Source organism: Aythya ferina (assembly GCF_964211825.1).
Source record: "Aythya ferina genome assembly, chromosome: 3".
NCBI lineage: Eukaryota > Metazoa > Chordata > Aves > Anseriformes > Anatidae > Aythya > Aythya ferina.
In genome coordinates, this window is record NC_140298.1 from 945,588 (window position 1) to 963,062 (window position 17,475).

General features: G+C 38.9%; 1 protein-coding gene across 2 annotated transcripts in view; it reads left to right on the plus strand.

Moving 5' to 3' along the window:
- XRN2 (5'-3' exoribonuclease 2) overlaps positions 1-17,475 on the plus strand; it is a 51,033-nt gene that overhangs the window by 22,869 nt on the left and 10,689 nt on the right. For both annotated transcript variants that reach the window (XM_084514299.1, XM_084514300.1), the window contains exons 21-27: positions 2,760-2,843; positions 3,812-3,909; positions 4,000-4,079; positions 5,972-6,028; positions 8,508-8,576; positions 8,675-8,809; positions 10,077-10,204. In XM_084514299.1, coding sequence (XP_084370425.1) covers positions 2,760-2,843; positions 3,812-3,909; positions 4,000-4,079; positions 5,972-6,028; positions 8,508-8,576; positions 8,675-8,809; positions 10,077-10,204 — 651 coding nt within the window. The remainder of the gene's footprint in view (positions 1-2,759; positions 2,844-3,811; positions 3,910-3,999; positions 4,080-5,971; positions 6,029-8,507; positions 8,577-8,674; positions 8,810-10,076; positions 10,205-17,475) is intronic.

Genomic DNA, 17,475 nt, shown 5'->3' on the forward strand with positions numbered 1-17,475 from the left:
AGAGATAATCCAAATCCAACCGGACATGGTCTTTGGCAACCTACTCTGGGCCCTCTGCGACCATACTCGAGCAGGGGGTGTTGGACTGGATGATCTCCAGAGGTTCTGGCCAACATCTGTGATTCTGTGGTTCCTCCTCTCCCAAATCCTCTTCTGCCTTGAAATAGCCAGTCAGATACACTAGTGCCTTATTCATGATAGTGTTCCAAAACCAAAGAGAATACACCTAGGTATTAAGAGATGTGTGTTGCTTAGCAGGTTTTCCCTCTGTAACTTGAAGCCCTTCCCCTAGGTGTAGTTCTGGCAACTTTCCTCAATCCTTATGTCTGGTTATCAAATTTACAGTTTAAAGCGGTAACGTTTTAGATAGCTTCCAGTAGCTTTTGGTAATCTGTGATGTTACTTTTGATTAATTTAATGCTTAATTGCGTTATAAACTTTTTCTAGATTGGCATCTGGAATTTTCATGTTTAAGTGGCAGTTGTGAAACAAGAAATATTTTCCAAGCTAGAAGTATCTTGATTAAATATTTTCTAGTGCTTTTGATGAAATGTTTGAAGATCTTCCTTTTAGAGTTGTGATTATGCTTCTAAAAGCTCACCATTGATCCTTTTTGTAATCTCTGGAGTTAAGAACGCTTCCCATTTTGTTGTCATTCTGCCAGTGGGTTGTGAAGGTGAAACTAAAGTGTTTTCTAGGGTAGGCTTATTGCTGTTTCCCCTCAGTAGTAGTTATGTTCCAGCTGAAACTTGAACATGGCTGTGGTCTGGTGCTGTCTTTGATAAAGCAGTAGTCAGTCAGTGTGGAGGTTATCCTCCTGAACTTGGTGATAATGAAGAGCAGTGCAGCGTTCTTGCTTGGTGTGGTTGGCAACAGAAGTCTGTATGGCTCTGCGCCTTGCTCCACAGTAAGCTAAATAATATTCTGACACGTTCTGTCAGTCTAAGTACTGACTTCTTTAATGCTTTTTCATGGTTTCTTCCAACCTGCTTTTGTAAGAGAGGTAACAAACTTAAACGTAATGTGTCATTACATTTAAAAGCCAAGTTTTTGGTTACACCCCTTCCTTCTTCCACCTGCTCCAGGATAATAGTATAAGTTTTAATAAAGCCATGTGAAGACCAAACTTGCAAAACAAAAGTGGTGCAGGCAGACCAAGTTGTAGATAAGGAATCCATGCCTGTGGAAGTTCAGAGTCTCCGTGAATGTTATGTAGCGGAGTTTAATGACAAAGGTTTCTGAGGTCTGCCTGCTGGTGTAGAACTGTTACTAGATGCAAATAGGAAACTGTGAATGTTATCAGTAGGAAACCTTTGCTGTCATCTTGGTCAGATAAAGCTCTAGTGTTTATGGTAAGGGAAATAAAGTAAAAAACTAAAATAATGACTCCAAATTCCTACCTTTAGTAAGGATAACAGAATGAAGTCTTCACAGAACTTTTGTAGTAAATTTCTTAGTGCTTTTTCAGCATTGATAATAGAAGAAGTATACTGGTGCACACCAGGGAAGGCTACTCTCCAGTTTCATCAAATGTGATTAAGAGTGGGCTCATAGAAATGTGAGATGTGCCGCTTAGGAAGGAATTGTGATCCTGAGAGGAGCATCCATGTTATTTCAGAGTTGAACTAGTAGCTGGTATGAATAGTCCCTAATGGATAATATAACGTGTCACCTCATCGCTGAGCTTCATGTGATTTCTTCCCATTACTGTCTCCTAACAAATTGAACAAAGTAGCATTGAATTATTTCAGGAGAGTAGCAAATGAGATAAATAGTGACTGTCCTAATGAGCTCATCTTACTCCTAAATGTAGCAGGTATGGGTAGTGGATACTTCTTGAGTGTCTGGCCCGGACTGTGGAGAGGGAGAAGGAGAAGAGGGATGCTCAGATATAAGCATCCCCTTCCAACCTGTACTACTGCTGAACCACATTGGGTGGGTTTGTTTGTTTCTCCTAAACAGCTTGTGGGGTCACAAACTGAAAATTTAGGCTGTTTGTTTTTTCTGTGCTGATGTGACAGTTCTTTCTTGGGTAAAGAATTTATTGGGGCTCTCTGTCATATCTTTTCAGCGCTACCCTTTTAAGAGCTCCTGCTTATCCTTCCTGAAGCCATAGCAGCTCAGAATACAGCAGTTCAAAATCTTTTCTTTGTGATTTATTACAATGTCTTGTTAAGTTGAGATGTCTGAGCTGTCTATTTCAAACTTTTGCCAATCAGTCGTCATTTTGAGAACTTGGTATTCTGGGTGGTTTAAAGCAGCAGTAGTCTACAGAATGGTGAATCACACAGAGTATTGCACTGTGTAAGTAGCCTAGGTGGTTTCAAACGGTGGTAGCCAAAGCTAAATCCTGTGACAGTCATGCTTTCCCAACTTCCTGTGCTATTCTTTCTCTCCTATTTTCCCTTTTCATCCCAGAATGAGAACACTCTAGTTCATTTACTCTAATATAGCTTGATCTGTTATGGAGGACCACATATGATATTTATTCTTCTGAACAGTGTGTAGCAAAGATAACTTTCAATGAGATGGTGTCACAAGTTAAGTGATTTTTGTAACGTCTTGACTTTTTCCACTCGAAAAGGAGGATAGTATTTTGTCTGTTGTTCTACTGCTAGATGTTTTAGATTGGGGATGAGGGATGGTTACTTCTCTGGGTAGGTTGTTGGTTTTTTTTTGGATGCTTTTCCCTTAGAATGTCTCTGAGATGAATAATTCAATTTCAGCAAGCATGAAAAATAATGGTTTGGTTTTCACAGGTGTTGCATTATTGCCGTTTGTTGATGAGCGACGCCTTAGAGCTGCCCTGGAAGAAGTCTATCCTGACCTCACTCCCGAAGAAAGTAAGAATTGTGATATGTTGTTGTGACTGTGGTGTATTCACTAGAACTTGTTCTTGCTACTGTTTCACGTACCTTTAAACCCTAAATGAGCAAGAATTGAATTATAGAATCATAGAATCATAGAATATCCTGAGTTGGAAGGGACCCTTAAGGATCATCAAGTCCAACTCTTGACACCGCACAGGTCTACCCAAAAGTTCAGACCATGTGCCTAAGTTCACAGTCCAATCTCTTCTTAAATTCAGACAGGCTCGGTGCAGTGACCACTTCCCTGGGGAGCCTGTTCCAGTGTGACATATAGCTTATGTCAAGCTATATCCACTTCTCTGTGGATGGTGTTGGTAATTAGAATGCTCTGCGATGGGTTTATTTTTGTAACTTTCACTTGCTTTTATTTTAATGAAGTAGACTTGCATGAGATCTAACCTGAAAATTAGATGGCAGCTTAATCATATTAAAAGCTTCTACCAGTGTAGTCAAAGTAATTGTTAGATTAGTATGTTGGAATCAAAAGAATAAACTTGGTTTTCAAATTTAGTCATTTAGTGGGATGGCTGTGTCCAGTTACAGTATGCAAAGCTTGATGTTCTACTTATACAGACAAATTTGGGCTTCACTTTCTGCATTATGACGAAATGATAGCTGGTTCTTTTAGGTAAAGTGGTCTTTGGAGTTGTATATATTTTTTTTCAGCCGATGTCTTTGTCTTTGTTCTGAATTCAAAATTCCTGCCACTGAGCACAATATTCTTATTGTTTTCCTGTCTACTACTAGTCTGTGTGACCGGAGGCCTCCTGTTTTAGGCACAGACATGATAAGAATTTTCAAAACTTTCTCATAAATCACAATGAAGCTTTCCTGTGGAGCAGAACTGGTAGAGGTCTCACCAGAATGGTGTACTGGTATGCTATATTCCTTACCTCCTTCTTTCCTCTGAACTCTTACCTCGCTCTCTTCATCTTTTTTAGACAGAAGAAATAGCCTTGGTGGTGATGTTCTCTTTGTTGGAAAACACCATCCACTTTGTGACTTTATTGTAGAACAGTACAAGTCCAAAAATACAGAGGTATGTTATGTTTGTTGTAAAGGGATTGTGGAAGTGGTGAGGGTGGAGTTCTCATAATGAGCTTCAGCTGAAAAATTATTTCTTCCATAGCCAGTGGATATACCGCCAGAGTTGTGTCATGGAATCCAGGGAAAGCTTACACTGAATGAAAATGCTGTTCTTCCAGATCAGTGAGTATAGCTTTCAGCATGGGATGTGTGATGCTAAAGGATACTTTGTTCAGTTACATCTGTATTTAAATTAAAAACAAAGAAACAAACAAAAAAACATCAACTAAAAACCTCTGCTCACAATGAGAAACCTAAAACTTCTGGCAAGGCAGTGCATTTAGTTGTAAGGCTAAAAGTGCTTTCTGCTAGGACTTTAAATAGATATGTGCTATAGTTAGCATATAATTTAAAAAAAAGTAAGAACTCTTATTCTACAAGCCTATTTTATCCCATTTTATTATCACAGCAATAGTCTTTTAAAACAGCATCGGAAATCTGTAAAGCACTTTGTGTGTTTATAATTGCAGGTATTTTTTTAATTTGTAATTTCATCTTTTGAAGCCTGTTGTTGTTGCTTCATTTATGTATTTATTACTGTTTGATGAACTTTAATAGGTAATCAGGGATCATATACTAAAAGCTATAGTGATCAGTGGCTTTCCTGTGTAACATCATGTTGTTTTGGTCTCTGTGCTATTTTATGAATGCTAATTTAATAGACTGATATAACTTCCACTAGGGCATGCTGATTTCTTTTTTTTTTTTTTTTTTTTTTTTTAAAAAAAAAAAAAGCTTTTTATATGCTAATCTTAATTTCATTAAAGAAAAATACAGATGGAGATGTATTTTGCCATTTTCTATTTAGGGTACAGTGCTAAATTCAGGAAGGTACCTTACCAGCTACATGTACAAAATGCGCTTCCCCCCTGCCCCCCCCCCCCCCCCCTTCAACATAAGTTTGAGAAATCATCAGTGTGATCTTCACATTGTTGGAAATGCATTCATTTTTCTAACTTTCCTTAGAGGCATAAGCAGGTGTTCAGTAACTCATTTGCATTAAATGCACAAATACTCCGATTTTGTTGGATAGATAATGTATCATAGGTCACACTCACTAATATACATTTCTATATTCTTGTCATGGCTTGTGAAGGGTATGAGTAAGTCAGAGCAGTTCTTGGAGGGAATAGTAATGCAGGAAAAAAGAAAATTCTTATGGCATTGTCTTCCCTGTATAAGGTATGAGAAATGGATATCTATTTTTACCTAGAGAGGTACTGTTTGCTAGGAATTCTGTGAAGATGAAGAAGCATTTATGTCAACACTTCAAAATATGTCTAGCTTTGCTAAAAAGGTTTGGATTAAATTCAATCAACGTGTGCTGTTTGTGACCCGTGTATAATATGGGTGTGTGACAGTTGTGCATAGTGGCATGAACTGGAGGCATCTAGCTCCTGACTGATGAGGTTAATTTTTTTTTAGCATATAGTTTGTCTGCTTGATGTGAAGATACAAGTTCTGAAGGAAAGGGTTAAAAAGCATCTGCATCTCAGCCTATTGAATCTCAGTTAGAAAGGAATCTCTTCAAGTGCTATGTAAAACGGCTGCTAAAAATATTTTTTCCTTCAAAGCCTTTTTTTCCCGGGGAAGTCAGTTTGTGTCCACAAGGTGTCTGTATGTCTGTCACTCTTGTCTTCTCCTGCCCTCGTAGAACCTGTTGGCTTGTTATAATCCAACCTCAATGATATGGAAAGGTTTCCAAGATGCAAGGTAGTTCTAACTTGTAAACAGATAGCTGGGCAGCAGGAGGTGTGTGAAACCACTATTAGATGTTAGAGAATGCAAATGCAGGATCAGCTGCAAAAGTGATATTGTTAGGAAATAAGAGTTCAGTAACTGTTGCTTAAGAACTATTTGATTTATAGAAAAGATTATGTATTTTTGAAATCCTTTTACTTGTTGTAGGTTTAGTTGACAGAGTAATTTGAGTGGTAGCAACAGAGAAAGAGGAGCCAATGATGCTAAATGATGATGATGTTAGATGTTTTAACAGAGCTTTTTCTCTTTATCAGGACCGTGGAGTCTCCTGTTCCAATGCTGCGTGATCTTACACAAAATTCTGCAGTCAGGTAAGTAAATGCTGGATTTTAATACAATGTTGTACTAAATGCAGTAACAAAATTTAGTTTACTATGTTGTTTTGTATTTTTGAATTTGTTGCGGAATCAGTCTCTTAACTAAAATGATTTTTTTTTGTTTTAAATATTTCTTTCTTTCTGTGAAAATTGAATCTAAAACATTGTAACATAGTGGGCTTGAGTTACAGCAGTTAAGCAGAGTTTGTGCTGGCCTGTCCTGCAGGGGTATCCAAAATGGTTGTTTCTTGGTCCATCAAACCCGGTATTTTTCATCCCTTCAGAAGGACCTCATTGTGCCTGCTGTTGCTTTTTTAGTTGCTCTCTGTCATGACTTTTGTATCGTTGGCAAGCAGAGAGCAACACCTACAGAACTCTGTATTCTCTATCACGCCTTTTAAATTAAAGAAAACCAAACTTTCTTAAGACCAGGTCTCTGAAACAGAATTGGGTATTGATTTTTTTCAATCAAGAGCCCTCCAGCTCTTGATTTGTGCTTCTTGATTTTTTGTCCATTTTCATTCCTAACAATTCCCAGAGGATGTCTGAGAATATAAGCTTTGTGTTTTAAAGAAGAGTAAGCAGTGAGGAGTTTTTTCCTTTTTCTCTCTGTGAACGGCTGGGTTTCCAGCCCCATAAGAGGTGAATGGCAAAGATCTCTATAGAAACTGTTTCCATTGCTAAGATTTCTTTTATTTGTTTATTTGAATGCCTTCTCTCTTCTGGAGACTTGTTCTCTTCAGCTCCATGTCTTAGAACTCTTGGTTAATGGAGAGGTTCTTCTGATCACTGAGACTTGTCCACCTGCACATTGGGGCTCTCATGACGAACCCACCTACTAATTTCAGCCCCTCAAGTGTTGGCTGTTCTCCATCATTCTGGTGCAGGAGGCTGGTGTGAGGCTGGTAGTACCTGCTGGTTCCTTTAAGAGTTGGTTCCTAATCTGTTAGGTTAAATAATTTGGATGTGGTAAAGGTGACTGCAGAGAAAGGAGTTCCAAGACAAAAGCTTCACCCCTAGCAATGCTTTTTTTTTTTTTTTTTTTTTGCCTCCTCATTGTTTTAGATAGTATGAATAATGCTGACTTGGCCTGTGGTGTTTGGGAGAATAATAGGAAACTTAAGAATGAATAAAAAAACAATGAATTTCCAATGATAAATCCTGTGGTCACCAAAGAATTGAGTTATTCTTGCACTTGACAACAAATTCCTGTATGTCATTGTTACTTAATTTGACACAGTTTAATAAGTATCTAAGGCTTGAGCCTATAACCTTTTGTGTCTTAATGTCATATAGGATACTTGGGACACTGAAAATCACTTGTGATCTGTTTGCATGCTTTGTCTCCGAGGAGACATAACTTGTTTCTTCTAGTACAACTATTTACACGCCATAAGAAATGTTAAGTTGTGGATTGTCAGGGTATTGTTGAAATGATGTTCTGAAATGGGAATTTAGTTACTTTGAGTTAAAGGTAGTTTTTAGCTTTCTATCTGCCACTGTCAGGAGGTTTGAATTGTTTTATGCTTTTCTCCATTCCTTTGTTGCAAAGAGTTTTCTTCCTGTCTTTTGAGATAGTATGGGTGGTTATTGCTTCTGCTCTTCAGTTCCTTTGGTTGAATTTTCCAAGGCACCATTATTCTCTTTCCTTGGAGTCTAATTCATTCTCTGTGCTGGAAAAAAAAAAAAAAATATATATTTCTGCTGGAGGAATGAAACTATTCTGCTTAGTGGTTTGTTTTTTGTCTTTCTTGGTATCCCAAGCATTCTTCTATCAAATGGTTCTTCAGACTGGTTCCTAGTAGCTGGTGGGGCCTTCCTGAGGCATGGGTGCTCATACTGGAATTGCTAGCAGTGTGGATGAATTTACCTAAAGCAAAGCCAAAGTGCTATAAAGTGCATTTTACCAGCAGAAATTGAGCTTTCAGCCACTAGTTGCTCTACTAGTAGTCAGTATAACGCTAGACAGCTCAAAATGCAGGGTCTGTGAGATGTCACTGAAAATACGTGTACCTCTCTCTACTGGAACTACATGCAACTGCAAAGCTGCCTTTTGGGATAAAAACTCCCTGTTACAGGAAATTCCACTTCCAAGTTTTGTACATTTTTGACTAGACTGCACAGCAAGCTCATACCCTTCCTGTCTCTGGACTGTTCTCTAAGCATGGGACTTAGTTCCAAAACAGTTTCAACATGGGACTGTTGACTAAGCATTAAACTTTCTTTTGGATGGACTGTTGATACAGAGGAGGAAAAAGGTCACCCTGTGCAAGATAATGGAGATATCCAACTCCATTAGATGGATATAGTCAATATATCCATGTATAATAAATGCATTTTTACAGTTTAAGTCATGGGTTCTTGCATCTTAACCTTATCTATTGCGTACATCACTTGATAGATCAGTGATTACTTTTTCATCTTGCTTGTCTTGATTATCAAGTAAACCTAATCTTCAATTATTTTTGTGTAGCATCTCTTTCAAAGATCCACAGTTTGATGAAGACTTTGTTTTTAAGGCTACAGTGTTACCTGGTGCAAAGTAAGTATCAGTTGTCAGATTTCATATAATTCAATTTTATTTCATTAATCTGAGCATTTGCTGTAATAACTACTTACGGAACTATTTTTAATGTTCAGGAAACCTCCTCCAGTTCTGAAGCCAGGAGACTGGGAAAAAAATAACAATGATGGCAGGCCTTGGAGACCGCAGCTTGGTTTTAATCGAGATAGAAAGCCAGTCCACTTGGACCAGTCAGCGTTTAGAACTTTAGGGTAAGACTCACAGCAGGGCTACTGACTATACCCCTTTATTGCCCCTCTTAAAAACAAACCACCCCCACCAAAAAAACAGCAAGGGAGTGGAAACAATAAGAGATTAGATGCTGGTGCTCCATGTTGGAAACTTTGGTATATGATATTTATATTCAGTGTTAATTATCATACATGATCATAATTTTGCAGTGGTACCGTGCATTCTTCTTAATTTTGGGGGTGTTTTTTTCTTAATATTTCTAACTAGATTTCCTGTTGTTTTTTTAACTTGTTTGGTGATACTTGCCTGAAGTACAGAAGATATGATGAGGTTATTTCACACAAGCGTTAGTTAATATTATTACGAAGACAGGAATGTCTTTCATGCTTTTAAAAATTAGTGGTTTTTTTTTTGTTGTTTTTTTTTTTTTTACAAACCTTTGTTTGAAGCACATGTTGCATGATGCAATGTATTTGATCATCATGTTTCAAGGCATTTTCACAGTTGTTGTTAGTTCTCCAAAAGTCCAAATAACTTTCATCCTTTGCTCCAAAGCATTCTCACATACTATGAGAATAGTTCTGGAGCATCTGAGAGCATGAGCTGAGATTATGTATTACAAATAAAATGAAATGTTCTTCCCTTACTGGGAACTATAAGGAGCTGTATGTCTGTCAGAGCCAGAAAAGGGAATGTTTTAAAGGAGGCTATGCCTGTGAACAATCTTCAGTTCTTCCATGTTACAGTTACAAGGAAAAAAAAATGTAGTTACGTTATTGATCATATATGATGTCGTATTAAATTGTTTTCTAAAGTGGAGACACTACAAGCGTTAATTAAAATCTCATTAAGTCTTAATGAGAGTGTAGTTCTGCACAGGATAAAAACAGCAAAGGCCTGGCAAACGTTGACTCCATCATTTATAGATCCCGTAATTTCTGTCAGCTCTCACTTCACAGGCAATGTGACTAGTTCATTTTTACTGAATACTTACATAATTTGTAGAAAACGTTTTTAGTGTTGTTTTTGTTTTTTTTTTTTTTTTTCCTGCTTATTGTGGCTTGCTATGAGAGTTTTTACTGGGACCAGTTCACAAAACATGTGCTTTGTTTGTGGTGTGTCTGGGACCCTTATCTGTAAGTGAGTCATCACATCATGTTTGTGTACGTCTCCACTGATGCATTGGAGAGAGCTGGGTATTTAATGGACTGGGTAGCAGCTGTGCTGTAAGATGGCATTGATAAAAACATCCTATTCTTTTTCCTTTCCGTTTCTTACGCATAATAGCCATACAATGCCAAGGGAAAGAGGGATGCCAGGAATGTATGCCAATGCTGTACCTCTTGGAGCTTATGGGAGCCCATACAGCAGACCGCTTCTGAGTGGGCAGCAGCAGATTCCTAAATTGTTGTCAAGTAAGTGGGTTCTGCTTTATATATTTCTGAGTTTGAAAAATATTGCAGTTTGATTTTGGTCTGTTGCACTGTTACAAATAAGTGGATTCAGGAATTCATCTTCGTCCTGCAGGAGATGCATTTTGACTGCTTTGATGTTCTTCTGTCAATGGACATTCAGGCAATACTTTTTTATACACTTTTTTAAAAATTTCAAATGGTTATACTCAGATATCCTAAGTGATTTGGTGTCCTTGCATGGTGAGGTCCTGAATTTTGAACACTTTTCACATCAGTGGATTGGAAATGTCTTATATTGCTTCATTTGATGTTTGTTATGGAGATTGATCCTGCCAAAAAGCAAATACCATTTCCTCCCTCACCCCTGGCCACATAAGCAAATAACTTATGCTTTTAGGAGAGGAAAACCTCTTCTTTCCCATGAGAAAACAATGCTTAGTTCACTATAAATCACTATAAACAGTGATTTTAAAATTTTTATCATTTTTCCTTAAAGTTGCTGCAATAAAACAGCAAAGTATATGTTGCTCACTAGGAAAAGTGTGCCATTATCAATGCCAGTTCAACTTTGTTGTTTCGTTTTGACTAGCCTTGCTATTCAGAGCCTGACCAGATAGTTTCGCCTGTAACAATGTTAACGCAGTGCTAGAAAATAATGAAAATACACCAGAAAAAATGTTCTTGAAAGCCCTTTTTTCCTCCCTTTATCTGTTAGTTGGCATCAGTTTGAGGGTGGGGGAAAGGTGTTTGAGTTAATTCACAAAATTATTTTGTTTAGACTTAGTTAAATGTCAAGTCACAATTTGAAATGAATGCAACTCTTTTTCTAATGTCTGTCTTGCATGAGTTGGTTTTATTTTTGAAGAGTCCAGAAGTACATACAAAGTTCTAAGCACTTTTGTCTGTTTGGAAACTGGGAAGCAGAGTGATTAACCTTGTCTTGCTCTTCTCCATTACTTTTCTTTTTTGGAATGGCTGTAGTGAAATGTACTAAATTTGTTCTGACTCTAAAACGTGAGTATGTGCCTGTAAGCAAGATCCCACTTAAAATACTGTGCCCAATATTCAAGTACAATAGGAAAAATTGCATTTAGTGTAATAGGGATTTTCAGTGTCCATTATTCTGAGCATATTAAGTATGTAGCTGAATCTCAACATCACCAGCATTGGTGAGCTTAGAATTTTAATGCTTTGTGTCTGAAGAGAGGGTGCTGGCCACAGAAAATAATCAGTGCACAGTACATGGTGGCTGCTCAGAAAAGACTGTAGGACTCTGAGAGAAGAACTGTGGTATCTATCTGAGAGTTGCTCCTGCTGTGCCTGAACTGCCCAGTCCCTTTTGATGGTTTGTGCCTCTGTCTTTTTCCATCTGCTACTTTTGTTTTGGGCAATTAGCTTCAGTTACCCAGGAAGGAGGGTTGTTAACGAGTCCTGTCTCTGTGTGTGATCAGGAGCTGCACTTCTGTAATGGTGGGAATGAAACGGGATGAAACTTCACTAAACTGCCTAAAAAGGTGCTTTAAAGTTGGAAGTTCTCGTTTTTAGCTGAATTTGTGCAGTGTTGAATTATGTAAATATTTGAAGCTTCAGCAGCTGAGATAGGCGAGTTTGAACTACAACATTTTGTCATGTATAGGAGACCAGATCACTGCTTAAAGAAGCTGTCTGACTTTTTATAGTTGACTTGTATTTCTTGACTGCATATAAAACAGCAAATAATTAATATCAGTGGCCACTCTGAATTAAACTTATTGTCTGGGTCCAAAGTAGATGAAGTGTACTTAAGCTGGGCATGCAGAAGCTTTCCTGTGTGAGGAATCAGGTTGGTTCAAGTGGACAGACAGATTGAATATGAGAGTCTGGAGCTATTAACTTTGATTAAAGGAAAACAAGTGTTTGTTTTTTTTTGAGCAAACAGAAATACAATTTTAAAAGAAGACTGTGGGGAATGGGAAGGCAGAATTACCAGGCAGGCATCATATTTTTGTACTCCTCTCTAAGGAGAGTCTGTGTGGTTTTGTGGGGAGATAAAGTATTCGTGAGCCCACAAGTACCTGTACTATTGTTCATGTCTTCTGAAACTTGAACCTTCATGCTTTCAGGGAAATAGTTATTTCAAAGCAGTTTTATGAGCTTTGCATACATGGAGCTTATTTTGCCAATTAGGTACTTATAAAGCTCTCATCCTCATGGTATATGAGCACCTTGTGTTGTATAGGAAACACTCCAAATGCAAATATGCCCCAGTGCCACCATTCTTTCAAATTGAGGAGGCTTGAATCTGCTGATCAATATGAAATCCCAGTCCATCTGTTGGCCTCAGAAATTGTCTGGAGGCTTTCCTTCACACATCTCTTTCTCCCCTCATCTCCTGCCCCTTCCTCATCCTCAGATTGTCTCAGGCATCCCCAGTTACTGTTCCTCAGGTGTGCCTGGCAGATCTAAGAGGAAGGCTTTTTTTTTCCCCTTCCCCATTGTGCCTCTTCCTTAGCGTTTCTTTTTCCATTAGGCAGAGGTTGTTTTCTTTCCTGGACATGCAGTAAAAAAAGGTGTCAGGTTAGCCCTCCCTGTTCGGTGCTGCCCATGGTCATTGTACAAAGGCTCTTGCACAAAGCAGGGTTGGCGGGCGGTCGCGCTCCGGGCTCCTCATTCCAGAGTTGAGAAGCTGGTTCCTGGCACGCTGTTTTTGCTGTGAAATCTCAAAACTGAGGAAAGGAGTGTAACGCACTGAAAATGTGTCTTGTCAGTTACTTTTGCTGGTTTTTTTTTTCCCCTTTATAAATGTTAACAAGTTGTCCTAGGAGATTAGTCTTAAACCCTAATTAACTTCTGATTTAAATTGACTGCAATGTGAAAACTTGACAATTAACGAACTACGGTGGTTCTTGACTTAGTATTTGGAGAGTATCTTTCTTTCACCGTCTTGTCGTTTCACTGAGGTGCAAGGACAGCCACTGTCTCAGTCAGTGGGACAAGGCCGGGTTGGACAGCAGGGGCGGTGTGCCAGCTCACCCAGGAGGCCAGCAGGGCGTCCTGCAACCTGGAGGGTGGGCCAGGCCTGGCCGTGCCAAGTGGCCATGGGCATCTGAACGCTCCTTCTACTGAGTAAAGAATGAGACCTGCTCACACCATTTAAAGGCACTTGTTAAAATACCTTCAAGTGTCGTAGCCCAGAATTTCTGCTGAGATCAGTCTTTCCAATGTTTGCACTGAAGGATGCTTTTGAAAACGGAACCATGAAAACATCCCTACGTGGTAATGTGTCATGGGTTTAGTGTCAAGCAGATTTGTTGAGATGGGAGCACATCAGCATCCCTCTGAAGCTTGCTTCAGTAGGTGGCATCTTTTTGAACAGGAATAGCCTGCGTGGACAGCATGCTTACTTTGATGGAAATTTGTTGTCAGAATTAAGCATGTAGGCCTTATCTCTCCTTGGCACCAGTTTCAACCAGTTTTCTGTCTAGGAGTACCAGGAGGTATTCCTAGATCTGAGAGTACAGCTATCTTCTTGCCTTTGCAGCCATGCCTTTCAGTTCAGGCACAAATGCCTCTGTCAACGTGCACATCTTCAACTAGAAAAATGAATTATGAGGAATTGGGAAGGAATAAGCAGAATGTTCTTAATGGGGGAAATCTCTTGTGTCAAAGGTGTTCATCGGCTAGATCACTGCAAGAGTGTAGAAAGTAGAATGTGTGAAAGAACATCTGTATGCTATGGAACAATTGGGCTGGGAAGCTTCCTGAAAATGCACGTTTATATATTCCTGAAAAACTAGACCTCATGTGGTTAAAATGCCCACATTTTGTGAGACTGATGCAAAACAACTTTTCATTTTATATATAACACTTTTATATGTATGATGAAGAAAAAATAGAATCTAGAAGGGCAATGCGGTCAACCAAAATGCCATCTCTCCTTCAAGAGCGGTCTGTGGGTGTTCCTGACTTGTTCTCTGATTTGACTTTGATGTGCCAATTTTCAGTTGATGAATAATTGCCTGTGCTGATAACTTGGGGAGTCAAGTGTAGTATGGTAGTACTCTATGAATGGCATATTCGGTTTCTGCAACACATGGTATCTGATTTATGACTTTCATTTCAGTCAGTAAACTTGTCAATTAGCTGTGTTTGAAAAGTGATTTTGATTAGTGCAATCAGTAAACACAAAATCTCATCTTTGATTGCCACACTGATTAGATAAATTGTTACTTGAGGAGCTGCTGCAGAAGGCGGTTTATTTGGCCTTATAGCTCTAGGAAATGCCTAAGTTTTGAAGATTAAATAAAATATTAATTGTCATTTCTCTTCCGATTTTGTACCTTTTTGAAGTGCAGTGTTCCAAGCTTTTTCCCCTTCAAAGATTGTTCTGTCAGAGTCATACAAATGAACAGTAATAAGGTGGCTTTCAGTGTTTTTATAATGATTTCATTAAACTCTGTCTTAAACTGTTCTTAAGCTGCAAAAACATGTGGTTATAGGAGGGTAGTCAGGCCTTTTCTTCTCCAGGTGGAAAGAAAGTGATTAAATGTAAATCACTTCAGTGACTTCACTTTAGTGAAAGTAAATTTTTAACTAGCCCTTATTCAAGGATCCGTATGAATGGGAAACACCATACAGGGCAAGACCAGTATCTTCTCACTGGTTTCCTCACTAGAGCACTATTTGACCCTGGCTCTGCAATGGAAAATGTGTTAATAAATTTCAATTACATGTGAAGCTCTGACCAGGGAGGGTCAGGAAGGGAGAGATTGTATTAGTCTGTGTAGTTGTCAGGGGGCTTTGCCTAGCTCTGTCTGCGTGGAAGGAAAGAAAAGTGGGGGAAACCTCACCTTCATGAAATATGGTTTTTTGTTTCTCCTGGTAGCTTTTCTCCCAGCAAGCAACAAGAGAACTGAGTCCCCTTCTCCCATTTTTTTTGTCAACTGATACTTTGCATTGCAATGTGACACAGGTATCTGTGCAAAAAGCTATAGCTTAAAAACTATGGTGTATCAAGGTATGGAGGAGAAAAATATCAGACCTGTAGGTCTCCTGGGCCAGGCTCTGGCAGAGACAGAACTTTAGAGTCATCCTGCTGGCTGCAAGTGAAGAGCTGGTAGTTAGAAGCTACAGAGCACACAATCACAGAACTGTAGGTGTTGGAAGGGACCTCCAGAGATCATCAGGTCCAACCCCCCTGCCAAAGCAGGTTCCCTACAGCAGGCTGCCCAGGTGGGCATCCAGATGGGCCTTGAATATCTCCAGAGAAGAAGACTCCACAGCCTCCCTGGACAGCCTGTCCCAGTGCTCTGTCACCCTCACCGTGAAGAAGTTCTTTCTCATGTTGGTACGGAACTGCCCGTGCTCCATTTTGTGGCCATTGCCCCTTGTCCTGTCCCCACAAACCACTGAAAAGAGGTTGGCCAAATCCCTCTCTCTCCCACACTTAAGGTTTTTGTAAACATTGATAAGATCCCCTCTCATTCTTCTCAAGGTTGAACAGACCCAGGTCCCTCAGTCTTTCCTCATAGGGAAGAAAGAGATGGAAGATTTTTGTATCTGAAAATGCTTTTAGCAGAGCTCAGTTCTGCTGTGTTGCATATTTTTTGTGTGGTGCTGGTATCTGCAAAACTGTGAAATTATTGGAAATGAAAAGTCTTGCTGGATTTTTGGATTGAAGGGAGTGATGCTCATGGGCTCTGCCAAATTTACAATTCTATGTAACAATTTTGGAAAGTATTGATATTATCTTCACTGTATACTTTCTGTTTAAGTTTCAGGTTAAGGCTGTGTCTTTGTATCAGTCAGTGTGTGCGTGTATATTATACATGTGTATAATAGATTTAAAAGAAGATGCATGCCACTCAGCTGTGGACTGTTCCGTGGCCTAGGCCACGGAGATTAGCTCCGGCTGGAGGCAGCCGGGGCAGGAGCAGTGGTACTGCAAGGATCAGAATTTATTTCCACTGACAAGACTGTTGTTTCAATAAGGCAGGCAGGCCTTATTGAAGATCTATATGCTGTGCTCTCAAGTGCTGCCATGAAAGGTTTCTGTCCAGGTTAGACCATTAAAGCATGCAGACAATCCAGCCAGAGTTAGGAGAGAGGCTCGGATTTTCCTCTATCCATTTTTCTCCCTGTTTCTTTCAAATTATTGCAAAGCTTTAGTGTACTTGAATATTGGCAGTTTAACAGGGTGTTACTGTCCCACCGTAGTGTGTCCATCAGACAACTTTTGGAACCAGCTGTTAAAATCAGGTCACACTTAACCACCATTGAAGATAATCAAAGGTGCCACTGAAACTGAAGCTTTTGATTGATGCACAATTTGAGTGTTGTGAACTGACCAGGGAGCTATTGATTAGCTGTGTCTTTTATCCTGTTTGCTGACCAGTTTATTTAGAGGAACAACCACCATTTAATTGCACGTCCTGTTAAAGCAATGTTGTTACTGCTACGCCTTTGTAAAGAGTTAGTTTGGGTAGAAGAAACAATTGAGAAGTGGGTGGTCCTTTTCATTGCAGTTTCTTATAACTACAGTGCTGTCTTTGGCCAAGTTTTTTTACCCAAAAGGATTTAACTCGGTCTAATTATATTATCTGAGAGATCACTAATAGATTATGTATTATTACCAAAGTTAACTTATAATTGCATCTTTAATCTCTCATTTGTATACATCTCTAATATCTTGAAATTTTAAATATAAATCAAAAATTATGTATATTTAAACACGAGTAAAGTGAAACTGCTCACGTTATTACATCCTCTGGTTGTTCTTTTGGCTTATAGAATAATTTAACCTAATCAGAGGGAACCTTGCACATGCTGTGAGCATTAAATATTTGTTGCTTACAAGCATGGAGAGTCCTCATGATGATACAGCAGTGATGGTTGTTTATATACATATCTATTTCTTTTCAATATAGTGTAGTGATGAATATACTTCTGTGAAATGTAAATATTAAATTAAATCTTCAGTTCTTACAGTAACAGACATGGTTTTTGCATTTTGAAACATCCCAGACAGCACAGTTACCTGTGGAGTGTCCAAGCATTAATCAATGATAGTTCTGGCGATTAAAATCGTCTTCTTTTATAACTTGAAGCTTTTTGAACATATTAGAAAGGTCGCCTTTTATTAATATTGAGCTTGTCACCAGCCACCATAAAGGGGCTCTGTCAAAATCAGCAGTAGTAACCAACAAAGATTTAGTGAAATGTGTTCTGTAGTGTATCCAGTCTGCACTTTTCTGTTCTGTTTGCCTTCTTAAAAGAAGTGCTATGGCATGTTT